Source organism: Stegostoma tigrinum, chromosome 42, assembly GCF_030684315.1.
Source record: "Stegostoma tigrinum isolate sSteTig4 chromosome 42, sSteTig4.hap1, whole genome shotgun sequence".
Taxonomy (NCBI): Eukaryota; Metazoa; Chordata; class Chondrichthyes; order Orectolobiformes; family Stegostomatidae; genus Stegostoma; species Stegostoma tigrinum.
The window spans coordinates 10,011,904-10,031,341 of record NC_081395.1 but is presented as its reverse complement, the minus strand read 5'-3'; the positions used below and the strand labels follow the sequence as shown (position 1 = coordinate 10,031,341).

Sequence of the window (19,438 nt, the reverse complement as noted above, 5' to 3'; positions counted from 1 at the left end):
ATCTTGATCGCACCTGAGCCCATGTCCAGGAGCAGGAAGAGAAACCCATCCAGCAACTCCATTGCAAAGTAGTCCACCTTCTGCAGCCGTTCGGCCCGCGCCTCCTTCTGGTGCTGGGGCTTGCCGTGACTGAACAGGAGCAGGCCATTGGGTTCCGTGGTACAGAAATCGAAGGAGACTGAGCCTGTCTTCTTGGTGTTCCACTTGGGGAGGGCAATGTATGCTTCGGGGGCCTCAAAGGTTACTGGGTCCAGGGCGGCTACATTCTCACAGCGGAACACCAGGTCCCCGTGCACTTTCATCTTGGAGTCACCCTCCTTCGCCAGACGTGAGAGCTCCAGCTTAAAGTCATTGTTCTTGTAAACGACCTGAGGGAACGGACAGGCGGGTTAGCCCAGGGTGCAGAGGGAGCTTTACTCTGTGTCTAACCCTGTGCTGTCCCTGGGGAGTGTTTGATTGGGGGACAGTGTAGAGGGAGCTTTACTCTGTATCTAACCCCGTACTCTCCCTGTCCTGGGAGTGTTTGATGGGGACAGTGTAGAAAGAGCTTTCTTCTGTATCTAACTCCATGCTGTCCTTGTCCTGGGAGCGTTTGATGGGGGTCAGTGTAGAGTGAGCTTTACTCTGTATCTAACCCCGTGCTCTCCCTGTCCTGGGCGTGTTTGATGGGGGGACAGTGTAGAGAGAGCTTTACCCTGTATCTAACCCCATGCTGTCCCTATCCTGGGAGTGTTTGATGAGGGACAGTGTAGAGGAAATTTTATCCTGTATCTAGCCCCGTGCTGTCCCTGTCCTGGGAGTGTTTGGTGGGGGACAGTGTAGAGGAAATTTTACCCTGTATCTAATCCTGTGCTGTCCCTGTAATGGGGATATTTGATGTGGGGACAATGTGGAGGAGCTTTACTCCGATCCCAGTCAAACACTCCCAAGACAGGGACAGCACAGAGAGGAAACCCCACCCTGAATCTTTGACCTAAAAATAAACAAAAAGTAAAGTTCACCCCATCAAACACTCCAAGGACTCAGTTAAAGCATAGAATAATTTTTTTTTCAGAAGAAAGAAAGAAACCATTCCAGGGGCACTGTGTCAAAATCCGATGAAAAATTCAAAAGGAAGTTTGTGAGAGCTAAATTGAAATAACATCACCTGTGTGTGAAGCTTTCTGGCTGCCAGAGATGGGGACTGCGCACCCAAGCTCAACGGCAACACAAGGTCGCTTGACCCCTTTTGCAATACTCACGTCCTTCAGGCATCCCATGAAGTTGTTGCTGACGGGTGAGCCGGGGAGATCGGCTGTACTCGGGCTCCCGCCGATGTAGAAGAAGTCATCAGAACCCAACATGGTGTAGTCCTCCTGTGTGTAACCTGTGGTTGTCAAGATCCCATCCACCGAGATGGTCACCTGCCCAGAATCGCAAGTTGACCATGGGAGAGGGGAGGTGGAAGCGGTTTGGTGGGGGGGGAGGTGGGGGGATGGCAGGGTGTGAAGGAGGGAGGGAGAACAAAAAGAAGAAAGGAAGAAAGAAAGAAAAGATGGGATACAATCTGTTACAAATGTCTTTCGTCACGTTGACAGGTTTGCCTTACAAGGGCGTGGATTGGAGGGGGAAGAGGCGTTGTTGTTGGGGGAAGAGGTTGTGGGGTTGGGGGTGGGGGGTTTGGTGCTTTCCATTTTCATGTCTGATTTTCATCCCTTGTTGGAGGCTTTAATGTTTCACCTTTTTTTTGTGGAGGCAGTGGGCTTGGGCATGTCAACAGAGGAGAGGGAAGGGTAGGAACTGATGGTTTGAAGCCAGAAAGCTATACCTCACTGATGGATATTTTGATTTACCAGATATGGAAGCTGAAGCAGTCACCCAGGAGGAGGTAAACTTAACGGCCCAGAGGTTGCTGGGATGATACACTGCAGTCATCAACCTGTGAACTCCTTTAATTCAACTCCCTTCCTTCCTCAGCACCAACGCTGCCTTTGTAAACCTTGCTGACTAATCTCCTCACTGCATGTCATGCTAAAACCACACTGGCAATTGAGCTGTACTGCCTCCCCCTGGTCGTGAAGGGGGTTACAGTGGTGCCCCAGCCCCTTCTGATTTTCCTCATGCCTCAGAACTGGCCAGTCTTTGAATGAGGTGCAGTACCCCTTGAACTCAGAAAATTTCCTGCCGTCGAGATCGTGGGAGGAAACATAGACGCGATGGTGGAGTGGCCAGGCTGGCGACTCTGAGCCCCTCCCCTTCACCCCCCAGATTAGTGCATCTGAAGGGTGCACGTTCGAATCCCGCCATGGCCAATTTGATTAATGAGTTGGCCTGTCTGTGTTTGCTTTTGAGGGAAAGGGAATCTGCCATCCTTACCTGGGCTGGCCTCCAATGCGGCTGCAAACCCACAGCAATGTTCTTGACTATTCACCCCATACACCCCCAAACCCTCTTAGTTGGCACAGGCTCAAGGATCAGGGCAATGAACTTCAAGCAGGTCATGAAAGAAAGATCCTCGCCTGCACGCTGTCCCTTCACCTACTCCCTGCTTCTGTCAAAATTACTCTGCAGAGCTCCCCTTCTCAACCCCGACGCCCCAATTCCCCAAAGCTCTCCTCCCTTTACCCCTCAGAGAACCAAAATGTTTCCCCTTACCTCGCCCCTGTTTCCTGGTGATTGGACACTGTCTATTGGCCTACCTTCAGGGGGCAGACTTTCCCACCCAGGATTTTGGGCTACAGACATATCACGAGGTACCATGGCTCATGGTAAAGCTGTAAACCAGGGAACCATTATTTTAAAAAAAGGCTCCCCCCTCAATATTGCGGTGGTGCCTATTCAGTTTTGCTTCTTTCAGTTTTAAAAAGGTCCATAGTCCAGAAGGCAGCTGTATCGAGGGCAAAGGACTGGGAAGATGGGGAGGCGGCCAACAGAGGTGCAGTGGTTACTTCAGAAATTAGAGGCATCTCTGTTTGGTCAAGGTCACTGCGGACTATAATAAAGTTGGACCCAAGTTTAGTGAACCTGGCACTGTCGTCGAGTGCCAAGAGAAAACTGGGTTTACTCGTGTTCACTTGAGTGGGTAATCTTACCCAGGCTGGACCTACACGTGACCCTAGACCCCTTGCGGCCAAAGGGTTCGCTCTCAACTGCCCCTTGAGATGGTGTTCCAAGGTGAGATTCCAAGGAATCTGTAGTAGGAGCAGTTGAGAGGGTGTATGTAGATTGACTGGGGCGTAGATGTGGGGGAGCGGGACGGGTGGTGGGGAAGGTGGGAGGATTGCAGTTTCCAATGGAGGGAAAGGATCAAGTAGGCAATGGACAGGCAAGACTCCATTAGGCAACAGGTCAACAGCACTGGTCTCAAATGAAGGCTGAATAGGCCGGGGCTATTTTCCCTGGAGCGTCAGAGGCTGACGGATGGCCTTGCAGAGGTATATAAAATCATGAGGGGCACGGACAGGGTGAATAGCCAAGGTCTTTTCCCCAGGGTAGGGGAGCCCCAAAACTAGAGGGGCACAGGTTTACGGTGAGAGGGGAAAGATTTAAAAGAGACCTGAGGGGCAACTCTTTCACGCAGAGGGTGGTGCGTGTAGGGAACGAGCTGCCAGAGGAAGTGGTGGAGGCTGGTACAGTTACAGCATTTAAAAGGCATCTGGATGTGCACGTGAATAGGAAGGGGTTAGAGGGATAAGGGCCAAATGCTGGCAAACGGGACCAGATTAATTTAGGATATCTGGTTGGGCTGAAGGGTCTGTTTCAGTGCTGTACACGTCTATGAGTCTGTGAAGACAAGGACAGTGACTGGATGCCAGGAACTCAAGGTGCTTCAGGGACAATCATAGGGGTGGTGTGTTTTGGCAGAAATGATGAGCAGACGCAACTTTGATGAAAACGTCACAGCTCACAAAGTCACGATGGAGCTGACTGTTCACATCTGTCAATCTTTGAAGGTGGCCGATACAGTGGGAGGGCGGTTTGCAAAGTGTGTGGGATCGTGAGTATCAAAAACCGAGGCATTCAGCACAACAGGGACATCACAATGAATCTCTAAAAACTTCTGGTCAGGCTCTACAACCCTGCAATTGCCTGAAGGCCTCTTTCCCTCTCCCTCGCCCCAGTCCTCTCCCACACCGCATTCAGGAAGAATGTGAGGATCCCTCAAGAGGAAGAATGACCAGAATGGTCCTAGAAAAATGAGGGATTTTAGCTGCAGGTTCAAGGGTCAAGAGGTTGGGGATCGTTCTGCTCAAACAGAAGGAGATGAAAGGGAGAAATTTTTTATAGACTCCTCCACTTGGCCTTCCACTTTGTTTTGTTTGCTTTGGGCCCGTGAGAGATGGGCATCACTGGCTATCACAGTATTTATTGCCCGTTGCTAGTTGCCCCTTGAGGAGGTGGTGGTGAGCTGTCTTCTTGAATCGCTGTAGTCCATGTACTTTGGGTAGACCCACAATGCCCCTTAGGGAGGGAATTCCAGGATTGTGACCCAGCGACACTGAAGGAACGGCCGATATATTTCCCAGTCGGGATGGGGAGTGGCTCGGAGGGGAACTTGCAGGGGGTGGTGTTCCCATGTACCTGCTGCCCCTTGTCCTTCCAGATGGAAGTGGTGATGGGTTTGGAAGGTGCTGCCTAGAGTGCATCTTGTAGATGGTACACACTGCTGCGAATGTGCATTGGTTGGGGGAGGGAGTGGGATGTTTGTGGATGTGGTGCCAATCAAAGCGGGGACTGCTTTGTCCTGGATGGTGTTCAGCTTCTTGAGTATTGTTGGGGCTGCACTCATCCAGGCAAGTGGAGGGCGGGAATATTATTTCACACTCATGACTTGTGTCTTGTAGATGGTGGAGGGGCTTTGGGTGTCAGGAGGTAGGTTACTTACTGCAGGATTCCTAGCCTTTGACCACCCCCGACTGTGTTTACAAGGAGAGTCCAGTTGACTTTGGTCAATGGTAAATCCCATAATCTTTATAGTGGGGGATTCAGTGATGGTAACGTCATTGAATGTCAAGGGGGAGATGGTTAAATTTAGTGACGCTAACACCATTGAATGTCAAGGGGGCGATAGTTAGATTCAGTGACGGTGATGCCATCGAATGTCAAGGGGGCGATAGTTAGATTCAGTGACGGTGATGCCATCGAATGTCAAGGGTTGGTGGTTAGATAGGAAAGAGGTAATCAGTGTCTCTTGGAAATTGTGCAGTGTGAATAGAAACAAAACTCTGATTGAAATAATGTGGTGTCTGCACTCTGTGCAACCAGCTCTTGACCACCCTCTGGCATTTACCACTTGGGAGGGTAACATTTTTGTCCATGGAATGGGGTGACACTACTTGAGCCCAGCACGTATTGCCCTATCCCTAACTGCCCCTGAAGAAAGCAGTGCTATGCCACTTTCTTAAACCGTTGGGTGCCCATGCGGTAAAGCTGGCCCCTCTAATACACCCTCCAAAACCCAGTTTGCAAACATTTGGTACGTGCCCAAGTTGGGATGGGTAACTCCACTGAAGGGGATAATCGACTTGTTCCGTGTTTGGGGAGTGGGCCAGGGAGAGGAAAAGGGGCAGTTGTTGGGGGGGGGGGGTGGAGTTGGAGTGAGGGGAGAACTGGGCAGGTAGCATGCACGAGCAGCGGGTCCATGCTCAAGACAGTTGCAGGATTGGAAAGAGTGGCAGGGGGAGAGAGAATGCATCTCACCTCGGCACCCAACACTCTACAGCTACCGACTGTACAGAAAACTGAAGAGGCATACTCAGAGGGTTAGATAGGGTGGATAGGGCGAGCACGAGGGGGCATAGCTTTAAATTGAGGGGTGAAAGATACAGGACAGATGTCAGAGGTAGTTTCTGTACTCAGAGAGTAGTAAGGGAATGGAATGCTTTGCCTGCAACGGTAGTAGATTCGCCAACTTTAGGTATATTTAAGTTGTCATTGGATAAGCATATGGACGTACATGGAATAGTGTAGGTTAGATGGGCTTCAGATCGGTATGACAGGTCGGCACAACAACGAGGACCGAAGGGCCTGTACTGTGCTGTAATGTTCTATGTTCTATGTTCCATAAAGCAAGGTGCATTGGATAGAACATCTGTCCCCTTAACAGTATATGAAGTGAAAACATCACTTTGACGTGACAATAAGTCTTTGGGCTTGGAATAATCACATGAGGTTCAAAGAAGGAATGTGACTGTTTCTATCCCTTTCAGTGACCTCAATCATTGTGTGTCAATGAGAATTAATTCAGAGTCCGATTCTGAAACGACTCAGAATGCAGCACTCTAAGCTCAACAGGTGAACAGAGCTGCAGCTTAAATTTCCTTGGAACCCACGGTACGGGACTTGTTTTGTTTTCTCTGCCCCCAATCACTGGGTGAGGTAGATGTTGACTTTTTAAGATGTTGGTACGTTTCAACATCTGTCTCCATTGATGCCAGCTGACTTCGGTCTCTCAGCTTGATAGCTGGCAATATCAATGCTGTCCCCATCCAGAATTAGAGATGGGACAGGGAGGGGGAGAGACTACTAGTGGGGAGCTTAACCAGACGGTCTCCCACCAAAGGGCGAGGTTACAAAGGAGGGTACCCTTAGCTGGAATTGAACCCATGCAGTTGGCATTACTCTGCATCGTGGGCCAGCCTTCCAGGTGACTGCACCAACCAACCCCTCAATCCAAAGCCCTTAACAGTCTGGGAATTCATCTCAGCAAGATAGATCCGCCCCTGATCAACCCAACGAGCTCCATCCTACCCTTCAGCCTCGAGCTCCCTCTGCACCCCTCTCCTCCCTCCTGTCACTCAGTATTTCATGAAATTTCTCTCCTTTCTCCTTACACTGCTGCTGACCCTTGTTCCCAAAGATGATTTTTCAGAGCAACCCTTCTCGTCAACATTTTCGCTTGGGTCCCTGATATCGGAAGTCTTAGGATTATATTAGGACTTGACATCATGAAATGATTCCTATGCCACAGAGATTCAACCACATGCCAATCTCCTGCAGTTGGATTTCTAAGACCACCCCCCCAACCCACCTTCGCACTCCAACGCCAACTCGCTTCAAACCATCAGATCCGATTTCTTTCTCTCCAATCTCATAAGTCAAGAATCATTTTTCAGAGAGTGATTTCTGAACTCCAGCAAGTCCCCTTTCCTTTCCCGGCGAAAGAAAAGACTGAGTGTTCGCCTAAGGTTGGTCAAACAGGAACCAGTGCTGCATGCTGGGATGGTCATCCTGAAGAGACCGCATTAGAGGTCACTTTGACCTGGTTATCCTCTGCCAAGTGTCAATACCCCGGGGTTAGGCACAATGATCCCAGCGTGCCTTATCTTGAACATCAAGTTCTCAGAAGAAGAGTCTCGATATTGACTGTTTTTCTCTTGTTTACTCTTCCTCTCTCTACACTGAATGCTAGGCTTCCTCCAGAACCTTCCATCCTTATCATTCCCTCCAAGCCTCACACCATTCACCACCTGGTCAATCGTCAGTGGACTTTCAGCTCCTCGATAAGAGCCAACTCAGAGCTGGGGGGTAACACACTGATGGCACAAACCTCTTTCTCTCTATCTCTGTGTGGTTCACCAGTCAAGCTGAAGACAAATGAGTACACACTGGTCCGAACGATATGTGGGTCAGTGCAAGTCTGGGTTTAAATCCCCTCCTTGCTCTAGGGATGCGTCATAACATTTATGAGCAGGTTGATTGGAAAATATATATGTTATGAGTCTGTCTTTTGCTGCCCTTTCTGTCTAGTTTGTGCCCATAATGCATTCTAAGACTGTCAATCAATAAGGTGAATTGTCCCCATCCCATTCTGTCGGACTGTGGCCACCTGTTTGGGGATAGGAGCTCCATCAGGGCACAAGGGCCTTCACTCTTTTCCTCTTTACCATGTTCACAACCATGACCCTAGAAGCTTTCTTCATGCACAGCCCCTGACAATTCTCCCCGAGCATTCCTAGCCATTACCTTCTTCCTGAAACTCAGAAGGCAATCAACAAGTTTCAAGCTTTGGTGGACCTTATTTCTTTGTCATTTGGTCAACAAATGTGTGCGCCACTGGGGTTTACTGTCCGCCCTACCTTGAGAAGGTGCTTTTGAGAAGTTTTCTTGGGCCATTGCAGTCCACGTGGTCTACAGATGCCCCAGAATGTGGTTAGGGAGGGATCTGCAGGAGTTTGACTCAGAAACATCCAATATGTGTGCTGAGCTGGTGGTCGTTTTGGGGCATCTAGGTCACTGACTGGGGAGTTGGTCAGACCACTGACCAAGCAGAAGTTGGCATCTCCATTAGTTCAGCAACATCTAGGTGCATTATTAGGGAAAGATCTCATTTTGTTGGAGGCAGTTCAGAAAAGGTTCACGACAATGATCCCTACTGGAGAGGGATTGTCTTAGGAATAAAGGATAAACAGGTTGGGACTCCATTCACTGAAGTTTGGAAGAATGGGCGGGATCTCATTGAGACATACAGGATTCTTAAGGGACTTGACAGGGTTAATGCTGAGGAGGATTTTTCCCCCTCATGGGAAGGTCTGAGACCAGAGGGCACAGTCTCAGAATAAAGGGGCACCAACTTAAGACCGAGATGAGGAAGAATTTTCTCTCTCAGAAGGCTAGGACGTCTTGCCCACAGAGAGCTGTGAGGGGTGCAGAATCCTTGTGTATATTTAAGGCTGAGATAGAGAGATTCTTGATCAGTCTGGGAATCGAGGTTTATGGAAAAAGGACTGAAAAGCATATTATGAGGAATGTTGGACCAGCCATTGAATGGCAGAGCATTTGGAGGGGGCGAATGGCCAACCCTATTTCTGATGGTCTGGTGGTTTTGTGGAGTTGCTGGTCACAGCTGGGGTCACCAGAGGAACAAAAAGTAAAGTAACTGATTGGTTGGAGGATAGAGGGTTGTGCGTTCCAGGGATTATGGGAAGGGAAGGTGGAGTAACCTCATCTGCTGGTAGCCTGCGCCCACTTGGCTACTTGAGGACCTCAGCATGGAGGTGCAGTGAGACTTGGCTGCCTTCATGCACCAGTTTCTGAGAGTAAGCATCGCAGGGGCAGCAGGTGGTGAAGGAGATAAATGGTACGTTGGCCTTCATGGCGAGCGGATTCGAGTAACGGAGCAGGGATGTCTTGCTGCAATTGCATAGGGTCTTTGACAAAATACAGAAAATCGAAGCAGGAGTAGGCTATTCGGCCTCTCGAGCCTGGTCTACCATTCAATAGGATTGTGACTCAGTCCCCTGTTCTCCACGTTCTCCCCCCATACTCTTTGAGCCCTTTGGCCCTAAGAACTATATCCAACTCCTTCTTGAAACATTCAATGTTTCAGCCTCAACCACTTTCTGTGGCAGTGAATCCCACAGGTTCCCCACTCTCTGGGTGAAGACGTTCCTCCTCATTTCAGTCCTACCCCCTTAATCTTTAGACTACATCCTCTCCCAGCCACTGCTTCTGAACTCCCTGGGACATCGATGGGGCCGACTGTCACGCCCCTGCTAAATGGTTCCAGGGCAATTCAGGATGGGCGACATTTGCGAACAAATGTTGTGCTGGAGCACTGCAGTTAATGCAGTCTTTGCCCTCCCCACCCCCTCCACTGCCCAGTGAAGCTTGAATCCCGTTACAAGGAGCTTCGGGGCATTTGTGAGACTGCTCTGCTCCATTTGCCAACAGCTGACGTCTGCTGTCACACATTCCCGACGGCAAGCTCCGTCGAGGGAGCTCAGCATGACCTCTGATCTCCAGGAACAATTTGGAAGCAGAACCCTTCCAGTCGTCCTGAGGCACCAACCATATCTGAACCCGCGTCCTTTGAAAACTGTTCATCTTCCCCTCTGGAACATAATTCCACCAACTCCACCCTGGATTGTTAACTTTAATCTTTGATTATTGTGCCTCGTTAAGGTAGGGCCACAAAGCATGATCCGAAAGACAAAAACAAAACCATGTTTTAGTGAAAAAAAAATGTTGGTGTGAATGCAGCAAACCAATTCCTTGTTGCACAAGAGCAATGTCAGCATCATTTTTTTGCTGTATCTTTGCGGTAGTCCAAGTCGATTCAGGGCATGATCTCTCTAGCTCACTCCAGCTCCTCAAGATAATCAATGACACCTCGCAAGATAACGAAGTGTGGACCTGGATGAACACAACAGGCCAAGCAGCATCTCAGGAGCACAAAAGCTGACGTTTCGGGCCTAGACCCTCTCTGATGCTGCTTGGCCTGCTGTGTTCATCCAGCTCCACACTTTGTTACCTTGGATTCTCCACCATCTGCAGTTCCCATTATCAATGACACCTCGCACCCCAGTTACAATCTCTTCCACCCTCTCTGTCGGACAAGAGATATAAAAGCTTAAATACATAGGCCAACAAGATTCCAGGACAGCTTCTTCCCCGCCGTTATCAGACTTCTCTCAAACCTTAAACCTAATGCTGATTTCGCTGTTCGCACACCTCCTCTGCAGCCGCGAAATTCTCTTCCTTGTTCTATTCTGTTACCCTAATGCATTTTAGTACGGAATGGCCTGCACGCTAAACAAAACTTTTCCCTGTACCTCGGCACATGTGACAACAATCCAACATCAAATCCAATTTGAAAGGGGCCCTGTGCCTGGGATAATGCACAAAAGAGGAGCCACTAGGTGGCAGCACTGGCTCTGGTTTGTTCTCTGCAGGGAGCATTGGAAGAGTTTGTAAGAGAGAAGGAAATTAAGAGTCAGACACAAAAATGGAGTTAGTACTTAATTTCCCACAGTTTTGGTAAGCGTATTAGTAATTGGTTTGCACTCTCAAGTTAACCAGAGACTGTTCCAGCCATGCAGGGAATAGTCTCACACAAGCCTTTCTCAGGGTGCCTTCAGTCAGTCAACAATTAAGATGATCATGCAAAGAGGCTCATGCAAAAACAAAAGAAGGGGAATATACAAAGAGAAAACGAGAGCTCCATTTTTAAAGGAGAATTTTGGCAAAGCAGCAAGCGCTCAGGAGAACTGGCCCGTTTTTCCTGGCATAGCTGTATCTCTGTAAAAGTAGCACATTTTTTTGCTTTGCTAAGTTTGTCATTCAGTTTCCTACCTTAACCACAGCTGACATGCTTGCAAAATAATTCAGTCTACGTCTTGTCAAAAGTATTAATATGTTTATCTTGTCCACCGTGCAAAAGAGGGGGGATCCAAACTTGTGAACTGTTGGAAGCATTACGTAGAGGAAGTTGTACGTAGGGGAGGTGATGGCCTAGTGATATTGTTGCTGGGCGGTGAACCACAAGCTCAGATAATGTTCTAGGGTCACAGGTTCAATTCCCTCCATGGTGGTATTTGGATTCAGTAGAAGAAAATCTAGAGTTAAGTATCTAATAACGACCATGAATCCATTGTCAAGAAAAGCCCAGTGGCTCACTGATGCCCTTTCGGGAGGAAAATCTGTTTATCTTTACCTGGTCTGAACTACACATGACTCCAGAGCTATAAGGATGTGAATCATCATAGAATCCCTACAGTGTGGAAACAGGCCTTTGAGCCCATTAGGACCACATGAACCTTCCATAGAGCATCCCTACCGATGACTGTAACCCTGTAGCTAAGCCACCCACCCCTAGACACTATAGGACAATTCAGCACAGCCAATCCACCCTAACCTGCACATCTTCAGACAGTAGGGGGAAACCAGAGCAAACTCCATGCAAACATGTGGGAGAATGTACAAACTCCACACTGACAGTCATCCAAGAGCGGAATCGAACTGTGAGGCAGCAGCAGTGACCACTGAGCCACCCCTAACCGATTGACTCTTAACTGCCCTCTGGACAATTAGGGAATGGGCACTAACTACTGGCCTAGTGACTTGAATGAATGAATAAAACATCTGGGATGTGTACGATAATAAAATGTGAGGCTGGATGAACACAGCAGGCCAAGCAGCATCTCAGGAGCACAAAAGCTGACGTTTCGGGCCTAGACCCTTCATCAGAGAGGTGTACGAGGTGTGTGTGTGTGTACACTGCTGTGCAATGTTCTCAAATCTCCAGCGGTCCACACCTTACAATGGAAATGACCGGTGCCTAAAGGACGTCAATGTTTGACAGCCAGTGTCACTCTTGGGAACCTTTTCAATGGGGACAAGGTGCCTTTGAAGTGGCTGCAGCTGTAATTAAAACAAAGTCTGGAAGAGCTGAAGCAGACAAAGCCAGCATGAAGTCTCCAGGGAGTCTCAGAGAGAAAAACGAACCTTGCAGTTTCCTGCCTCTCCCCAGGGAATGTATGGGAACAAATTGCATTCATCATTTGATGTAAGCATTGACAATTGTCAAATCAGCCTGAGCCTGTCTTTCTCACTTTCCCCTCTCTTGTTGGAATCTTCCTTTGCAATTCAACAAGGGAGGCCAACCACAGAGCTAATTAGAAGCACTCCCAATTGTACTTGGCCTTTCAGGCCACCACAAGGTGCTTAGCATGGGCTGCTGGGAAGGGTGCTATTCAAGTGGAGAGAGGGATTTTTTTCCTCTCATGGAATCCTTACAGTGTGGAAACAGGCCATTTGGCCCATCGGGTCCACACCGATCTGCCAAAGAGCATCACACTTAGACCCAGCCCTTAAACTATCCATGTAACCCTGCATCTCCTATGGCTAGCCCACCTAGATTGCACATCCTTGGGCACTATGGGACAATTTAACACGGCCAATCCACCCTAACCCACACATCCCTGGGCACTATGGGACAATTTAGCACGGCCAATCCACCCTAACCCGCACATCCCTGGGCACTATGGGACAATTTAGCACGGCCAATCCACCCTAACCCGCACATCCCTGGGCACTATGGGACAATTTAGCACGGCCAATCCACCCTAACCCGCACATCCCTGGGCACTATGGGGCAATTCAGCATGGCCAATCCACCCTAACCCACACATCCTTGGGCACTATGGGACAATTTAGCACGGCCAATCCACACTAACCTGCACATCCCTGGGTACTATGGGGCAATTTAGCACGGCCAATCCACCCTAACCTGCACATCTTTCAAATGTGGGAAGAAACTGCAGCACCCAGAGGAAACCCACGCAGACATGGGAAAATGTGCAAACTCCGCACAGACATTCGCCCGAGGGTGGAATCGAACCACGGTCCCTGTCCTGGTGAGGCAGCAATGCTAACGCTGAGCCTTGCCGCCCCATGGTTTCACTTGGTACCTGGATGGGCACACAACATTGCATTAAGTGTTGTCAGACAGAAGGAGGCCATTCAGCTCATCGTGCCTGCATCAACTCCTCAAATGACCCGATGCCACTCTCCAGCATTTTTTTGCCGTCTCTTCCATACCATTTTCCAACCAATGCCCCCAACAGTTTTCCAGGCTGTGACATTCTACGTCCTAACTAAGATATCCAAACGAGGATAACAGTATGGTCACCTCTCTCTCGCTACAGAGAGAGAGAGAGAGAATGGGTTCACTGATGTCCTTCAGGAAGGAAACTGCCATGCTTACTAGGTTGGGCCTACATGTGACTCCAGACCCACAGCAATATGGTGACTCTTAACTGCCCTCTGGGAAATTAGGAATGGGGCAATAAATGCTGTCCTCGTCGGTGACACCCTCATCCCAAGGATGAATTAAAAACAAAATTGGGTGGTGGTTTAACCTGAGGGTTGAGAAGGACAGCCCTTTGTGGTGGTGTTGCCTGGTGTGGGCATCAAACCCACACCGTCAATGCCATTCTGTGATGCAGACTGACCATCCAGCCAATTGACCTTACCACGCCCATACCAGAAACTGCAAGTTTCCCCTCACATCACATTAGCTTCTCTTGAGCATCACTCTTGGGAGGGAGTAGAGGAGGGGGGTCACCGATTGGCTAGTGATATCCATTCGAGATTTGTGGGACCTCATCCTGGGTGAGCATATGCAGTCATCAATTGTTTGTTAAGCGGGATCGTTTATCCCAAGAAAGGCCATTTATCGGTGAAGAGTTATCTTTAACGAGCCCTTATCGGCTATAAGCTGGACAAATACGGTTGACTACAGAGTAGGAATGATGAGTATGTTCAATAATGTGCAGAGGTTCTATTTTTTCCCTTTACTATTTGCTACTAGTTAACAATGACTTACAGAGTCTAGCAATTTTAGGGAGTCTTCAACACTGTGGCTCAGTGATTAACAGAGTGCACTCGCTGCACCAGGAACCAGGATTGGATTCCACCCTTGGGTGACTGTCTGCATGGGTTCCCTCCAGGTGGGCTCCTCCCACAGTTCACGTGCTAAATTGTTCCGTAGTGCCCAGTGATGTGCGGGTTAGGGTGGATTGGCCGTGCTAAATTGTCCCATAGTGTCCAGGGATGTACGGGTTAGGGTGGATTGGCCGTGCTAAATTGTCCCATAGTGCGCAGGGATGTGCAGGTTAGGGTGGATTGGCCGTGCTAAATTGCCCCATAGTGCCCAGGGATGTGCAGGTTAGGGTGGATTGGCCGTGCTAAATTGTCCCATAGTGCCCAGGGATGTGCGGGTTAGGGTGGATTGGCCGTGCTAAATTGTCCCATAGTGCCCAGGGATGTGCGGGTTAGGGTGGATTGGCCGTGCTAAATTGTCCCATAGTGTCCAGGGATGTGCAGGTTAGGGTGGATTGGCCGTGCTAAATTGTCCCATAGTGCCCAGGGATGTGCAGGTTGGGGGGATTGGCCGTGCTAAATTGTCACACAGTGCCCAGGGATGTGCAGGTTAGGGTGGGTTGGCCGTGCTAAATTGTCCCATAGTGCACAGGGATGTGCAGATTAGGGTGGATTGGCCGTGCTAAATTGTTCCATAGTGCCCAGGGATGTGCAGGTTAGGGTGGGTTGGCCGTGCTAAATTGTCCCATAGTGCACAGGGATGTGCAGATTAGGGTGGATTGGCCGTGCTAAATTGTTCCATAGTGCCCAGGGATGTGCGGGTTAGGGTGGATTGGCCGTGCTAAATTGTCTCATAGTGTCCCAGGGATGTGCGGGTTAGGGTGGATTGGCCGTGCTAAATTGTCCCATAGGGCCCAGGGATGTGCGGGTTAGGGTGGATTGGCCGTGCTAAATTGTCCCATAGGGCCCAGAGATGGGCGGGTTAGGGTGGATTAGCCGTGCTAAATTGTCCCATAGTGTCCACGGATGTGCAGGTTAGCGTGGATTGGCTGTGTTAAATTGTCCCATAGTGCCCAGGGATGTGCAGGTTAGGGTGGATTGGCCGTTCTAAATTCTCCCATAGTGCCCAGGGATGTGCAGGTTAGGGTGGGTTGGCCGTTCTAAATTGTCCCATAGTGCCCAGGGATGTGCGGCTTTGGGTGGATTGGCCATGCTAAATTGTCCCATAGCGTCCAGGGATGTGCGGCTTTGGGTGGATTGGCCATGCTAAATTGTCCCATAGTGCCCAGGGATGTGTAGGTTAGGGTGGATTGGCCGTGCTAAATTGTCCCATAGTGTCCAGGGATGTGCAGGCCAGGGTGGATTGGCCGTGCTAAATTGTCCCATAGTGCCCAGGGATGTGCGGGTTAGGGTGGATTGGCCGTGCTAAATTGTTCCATAGTGCCCAGGGATGTGCAGGCCAGGGTGGATTGGCCGTGCTAAATTGTCCCATAGTGCCCAGGGATGTGCGGGTTAGGGTGGATTGGCCGTGCTAAATTGTCCCATGGTGCCCAGGGATGTGCAGGTTAGGGTGGATTGGCCGTGCTAAATTGTTCCATAGCGTCCAGGGATGTGCAGGTTAGGGTGGATTGGCCGTGCTAAATTGTCCTATAGTGCCCAGGGATGTGTAGGTTAGGGTGGACTGGCCGTGCTAAATTGTCCCATAGTGTCCAGGGATGTGCAGGTTAGGGTGGATTGGCCGTGCTAAATTGTCACATAGTGCACAGGGATGTGCAGGTTAGGGTGGATTGGCCGTGCTAAATTGTCCTATAGTGCCCAGGGATGTGTAGGTTAGGGTGGACTGGCCGTGCTAAATTGCCCCATAGTGCCCAGGGATGTGCGGGTTAGGGTGGATTGGCCGTGCTAAATTGTCCCATAGTGCCCAGGGATGTGCAGGTTAGGGTGGATTGGCCGTGCTAAATTGTCCCATAGTGTCCAGGGATGTGCAGGTTAGGGTGGATTGGCCGTGCTAAATTGTTCTATAGTGCCCAGGGATGTGCAGGTTAGGGTGGATTGGCCGTGCTAAATTGTCCCATAGTGCCCAGGGATGTGCAGGTTAGGGTGGATTGGCCGTGCTAAATTGTCACATAGTGCACAGGGATGTGCAGGTTAGGGTGGATTGGCCGTGCTAAATTGTCCCATAGTGCCCAGGGATGTGCAGGTTAGGGTGGATTGGCCGTGCTAAATTGTCCCATAGTGCCCAGGGATGTGCAGGTTAGGGTGGATTGGCCGTGCTAAATTGTTCCATGGCGTCCAGGGATGTGCAAGGTAAGTGGATTAGCCATGGGAAATGCAGGGTTACAGGGAAACGGGGATCGGGTCGCATGATCTTCAGACGGTTGGTACAGACCTGATGGGCGGAATGGCCAGTTTCCATAGTGTAGGGATTTTGTGAGAACCAGAAATTGCGGGGAAATGATCACCAACATCTATGGAGGGGAAGCCAAGTCAACGTTTCAGATCGAGCGACCTTTCTAACCATCCCTCGCTGACTGAGCTGAAAATCCCCTGACCCTTATACCTGAAAATGAGGCAAGTTTTTGTATTTTAGTTTTTGCATTAACGCTCCCCCGACAACCTGCTGTATCAGGCAGAGTGTGGGTGTGTTGAACACAGGGACAAATCAGTGCATCAAGACAGCTGTTGAACCTATTTCAATGTCTGGAGATTTTGCGCCTTTATTTATGTTCCTGCAGTGAAAACAGTAGCTTTGTCATATGTAGAAAGAGCTTTTAACAAGGCCTCAAGGGGTCAGGAAAATTAATTTTGATTGAATGAGTCTGCCTTGTAAACTGGCAACTCAGCGTTGGATCGGGATGATTCGGGCCCAGAAGACGAGGAAATGGAAAGTCAATCTATTCTCTAATTTCCTCCCCCACCACCTCATGGCCTTGAGATGTCCTGGTACTTTTTATGGCCAGTGAGCCAACCCAGCCCCACAACCACGAGCTTGGCAGAGGAGAAACGAGCAGCAGCGCTGTGCACAGGAAGATCCCACAAGCAGCCGTCCGCTCCAGGACCTGCCGGCTGACAACACAGTGTGGATCCAGATGCCAATCTCCCAATCCACTTGGAATCCTTGTCGTATTCCAGAACCTATCTACCCCCAGGCTGACAATACTATAAGACTGCACATCAACTGCATTTTGAAGGAGGGAATTCCAAAGTGTTTTAAATGGGAACCTGCACCCCCCTCAACCTGATCATTTCTAAAAAGCAACCGCCCTCCCCTTGATCTAGTTTCTCCCACAACAGGGAATAATCCCTGTCAAAAATCCACTCAGGACCTTATATGTTTCAATTAAATTTCTAAACTCCAGAGGATACAGGCCTAGAAAATCTAGCCTTTTCTCATAAAGCAATCCATTCTTTCTAGGTATTAACATAAATGTTAACCTGATCCAACTGGGGATCCCTGGCTGACATATAAAAAGGGTGAGTGTCAGAGATGCCCAAGTCATGCCTTAGTCTGAAGGGGGCAGTGCGAAAATCAAAGACTGTTCTTGAATAAATACAGAAGTGAGTTAAGAATCACAGAATCATACAGGACATTGGTGAGGCTACTTTTAGAATACTCTGTTAAATTCTGGTCACCCTGCTATAGGGAAGGATGTTGTTAAACTGGAAATGGTGCAGAACAGATTTAAAAGGATGTTGCCAGGACTGGAGGGTTTGAGGTATAGGGAGATGCTCCAGGCCTTTTTTCCCTGGAACGTTGGAGGCTGAGGGGTGAGGTTTATCAAATCATTGAGGGGCCTGGATAGAGTAAATAGACAAGGTCTTTTCCCTGGGGTGGGGCAGACCAAAACTAAAGGGCATAGGTTTAAGGTGAGAGGAGAAAGATTTGAAAGAGACCCCTAAGGGGAAACCTTTTTACACAGAGGATGGTGCATGTATGGAATGAGCTGCTAGAGGAAGTGTTGGAAGCTGGTACCATTCATAGAATCCCTACAGTGTGGAAACAGGCCCTTCGGTCCAACAAGCCCACACCGACCCTCCGAAAAGCATTCCACCTAGACCCATCCCCATCCCCCTACCCTTTCCCTGTAACCCTGAAATTCCCATAGCTAACATGTCTAATCTACAGATCTCTGAACACTACGGGCAATTTAATGTGGCCATTTTAAAGGCACTTCAAAGGCACCTGGATGAGCATATGAATAGGAAGGGTTTAGAGGTATATGGGCCAAACGTTGGCAAATGGGACATGATTAACTTAGAATATCTGGTCAGCATGGATGGTATAGACCAAAGGGTCTATTTCCATGCTGTTTATCTCTATTATTTTATGACTCTGTGACAGTTCATGTGTAAATAAAGGATGACTTAAAAGTTACAGAGCCACAAAGTCATACAGAACACTGGTGAGGCCCCTTTTGGAGTACTGTGTACAATTCTGGTCAACCTGCTATAGGGAAGAGACAGAAGGAACTGCCGATGCTGGATCACTGATACTACCTCTGTGATGATTTTAACCCTGCTGCAAAACCCCTCTGATGTTGTTTGGCCTGCTGTGTTCATCCAGCTTCATACCATGTTATCTCTGCTATAGGGAAGGATGTTTTTAAACTAGAAAGGGTGCAGAATAAATTTACAAGGATGTGTTTGAGCTATAGGGAGAAGCTGAATGGACTGAAACTTTTCCCCCCGGAGCATCGGAGGCTGAGGGATGACCTTATAGAGGTTTATAATGAATACGGTGAATAGCCAAAGACTTTAGATTAGATATTCCACAAGCACTGGACTCAACACTGAGTTCAACAACTTTGGGTCTCTCTATTTTGGATATGACCTTTCCTTCCAAGCAAATGTTAGAACTGAGAGCTGGTGTAGGCCATTCAGCCCATTGATCCTGCTCCAACATTCGATATGATCATGGCCAATCTGATCTCAGCCTCAATCCCACTTTCCTGCCCGCTCCCTTTAACCCATCACTGATTAAAAATCTTTCCATCTTCTCCTGAAATTTAGTCAGAGTCCCCCCGCACACTCTGGGGGGAGTGAATTCTACAGGCTCACTGGTCTCCCCACCTTTGAGAGAAGTCATTACTCTTCATCTTTGTTTTAAATCTGCTGCCCCCTTATCCTGAAGCGATGTCCTCTCATTCTAGACTGCCCCCACATGAGGATGTGTCCTCTCTGATTATTAATTCCCCTTTAGCATCTTATTGACCTCCATTAGATCTTCTCTCATTCTGCTAACCTCCAGCTCAATCTCTGCTCAAAACTGTTTTGTATCATTTTGTCTTACACGTATTTGCTTTCATTCAGTGGCGACTATTACTCTGCTATTAACATCTACTCTGAATGCTTTGTC

At 49.0% G+C, this 19,438-nt stretch overlaps 1 protein-coding gene across 2 annotated transcripts in view; it reads right to left on the bottom strand.

Moving 5' to 3' along the window:
* The window catches only part of LOC125449256 (neurexin-2-like), a 1,112,849-nt gene that overhangs the window by 719,513 nt on the left and 373,898 nt on the right, over positions 1-19,438 (bottom strand). For both annotated transcript variants that reach the window (XM_059641436.1, XM_059641437.1), the window contains exons 6-7: positions 1,242-1,403; positions 1-368 (exon numbers count right to left, since the gene is read on the bottom strand). The exon at positions 1-368 is cut by the window's left edge and continues 71 nt beyond it. In XM_059641436.1, the coding sequence (XP_059497419.1) occupies positions 1-368; positions 1,242-1,403 (530 nt within the window). The remainder of the gene's footprint in view (positions 369-1,241; positions 1,404-19,438) is intronic.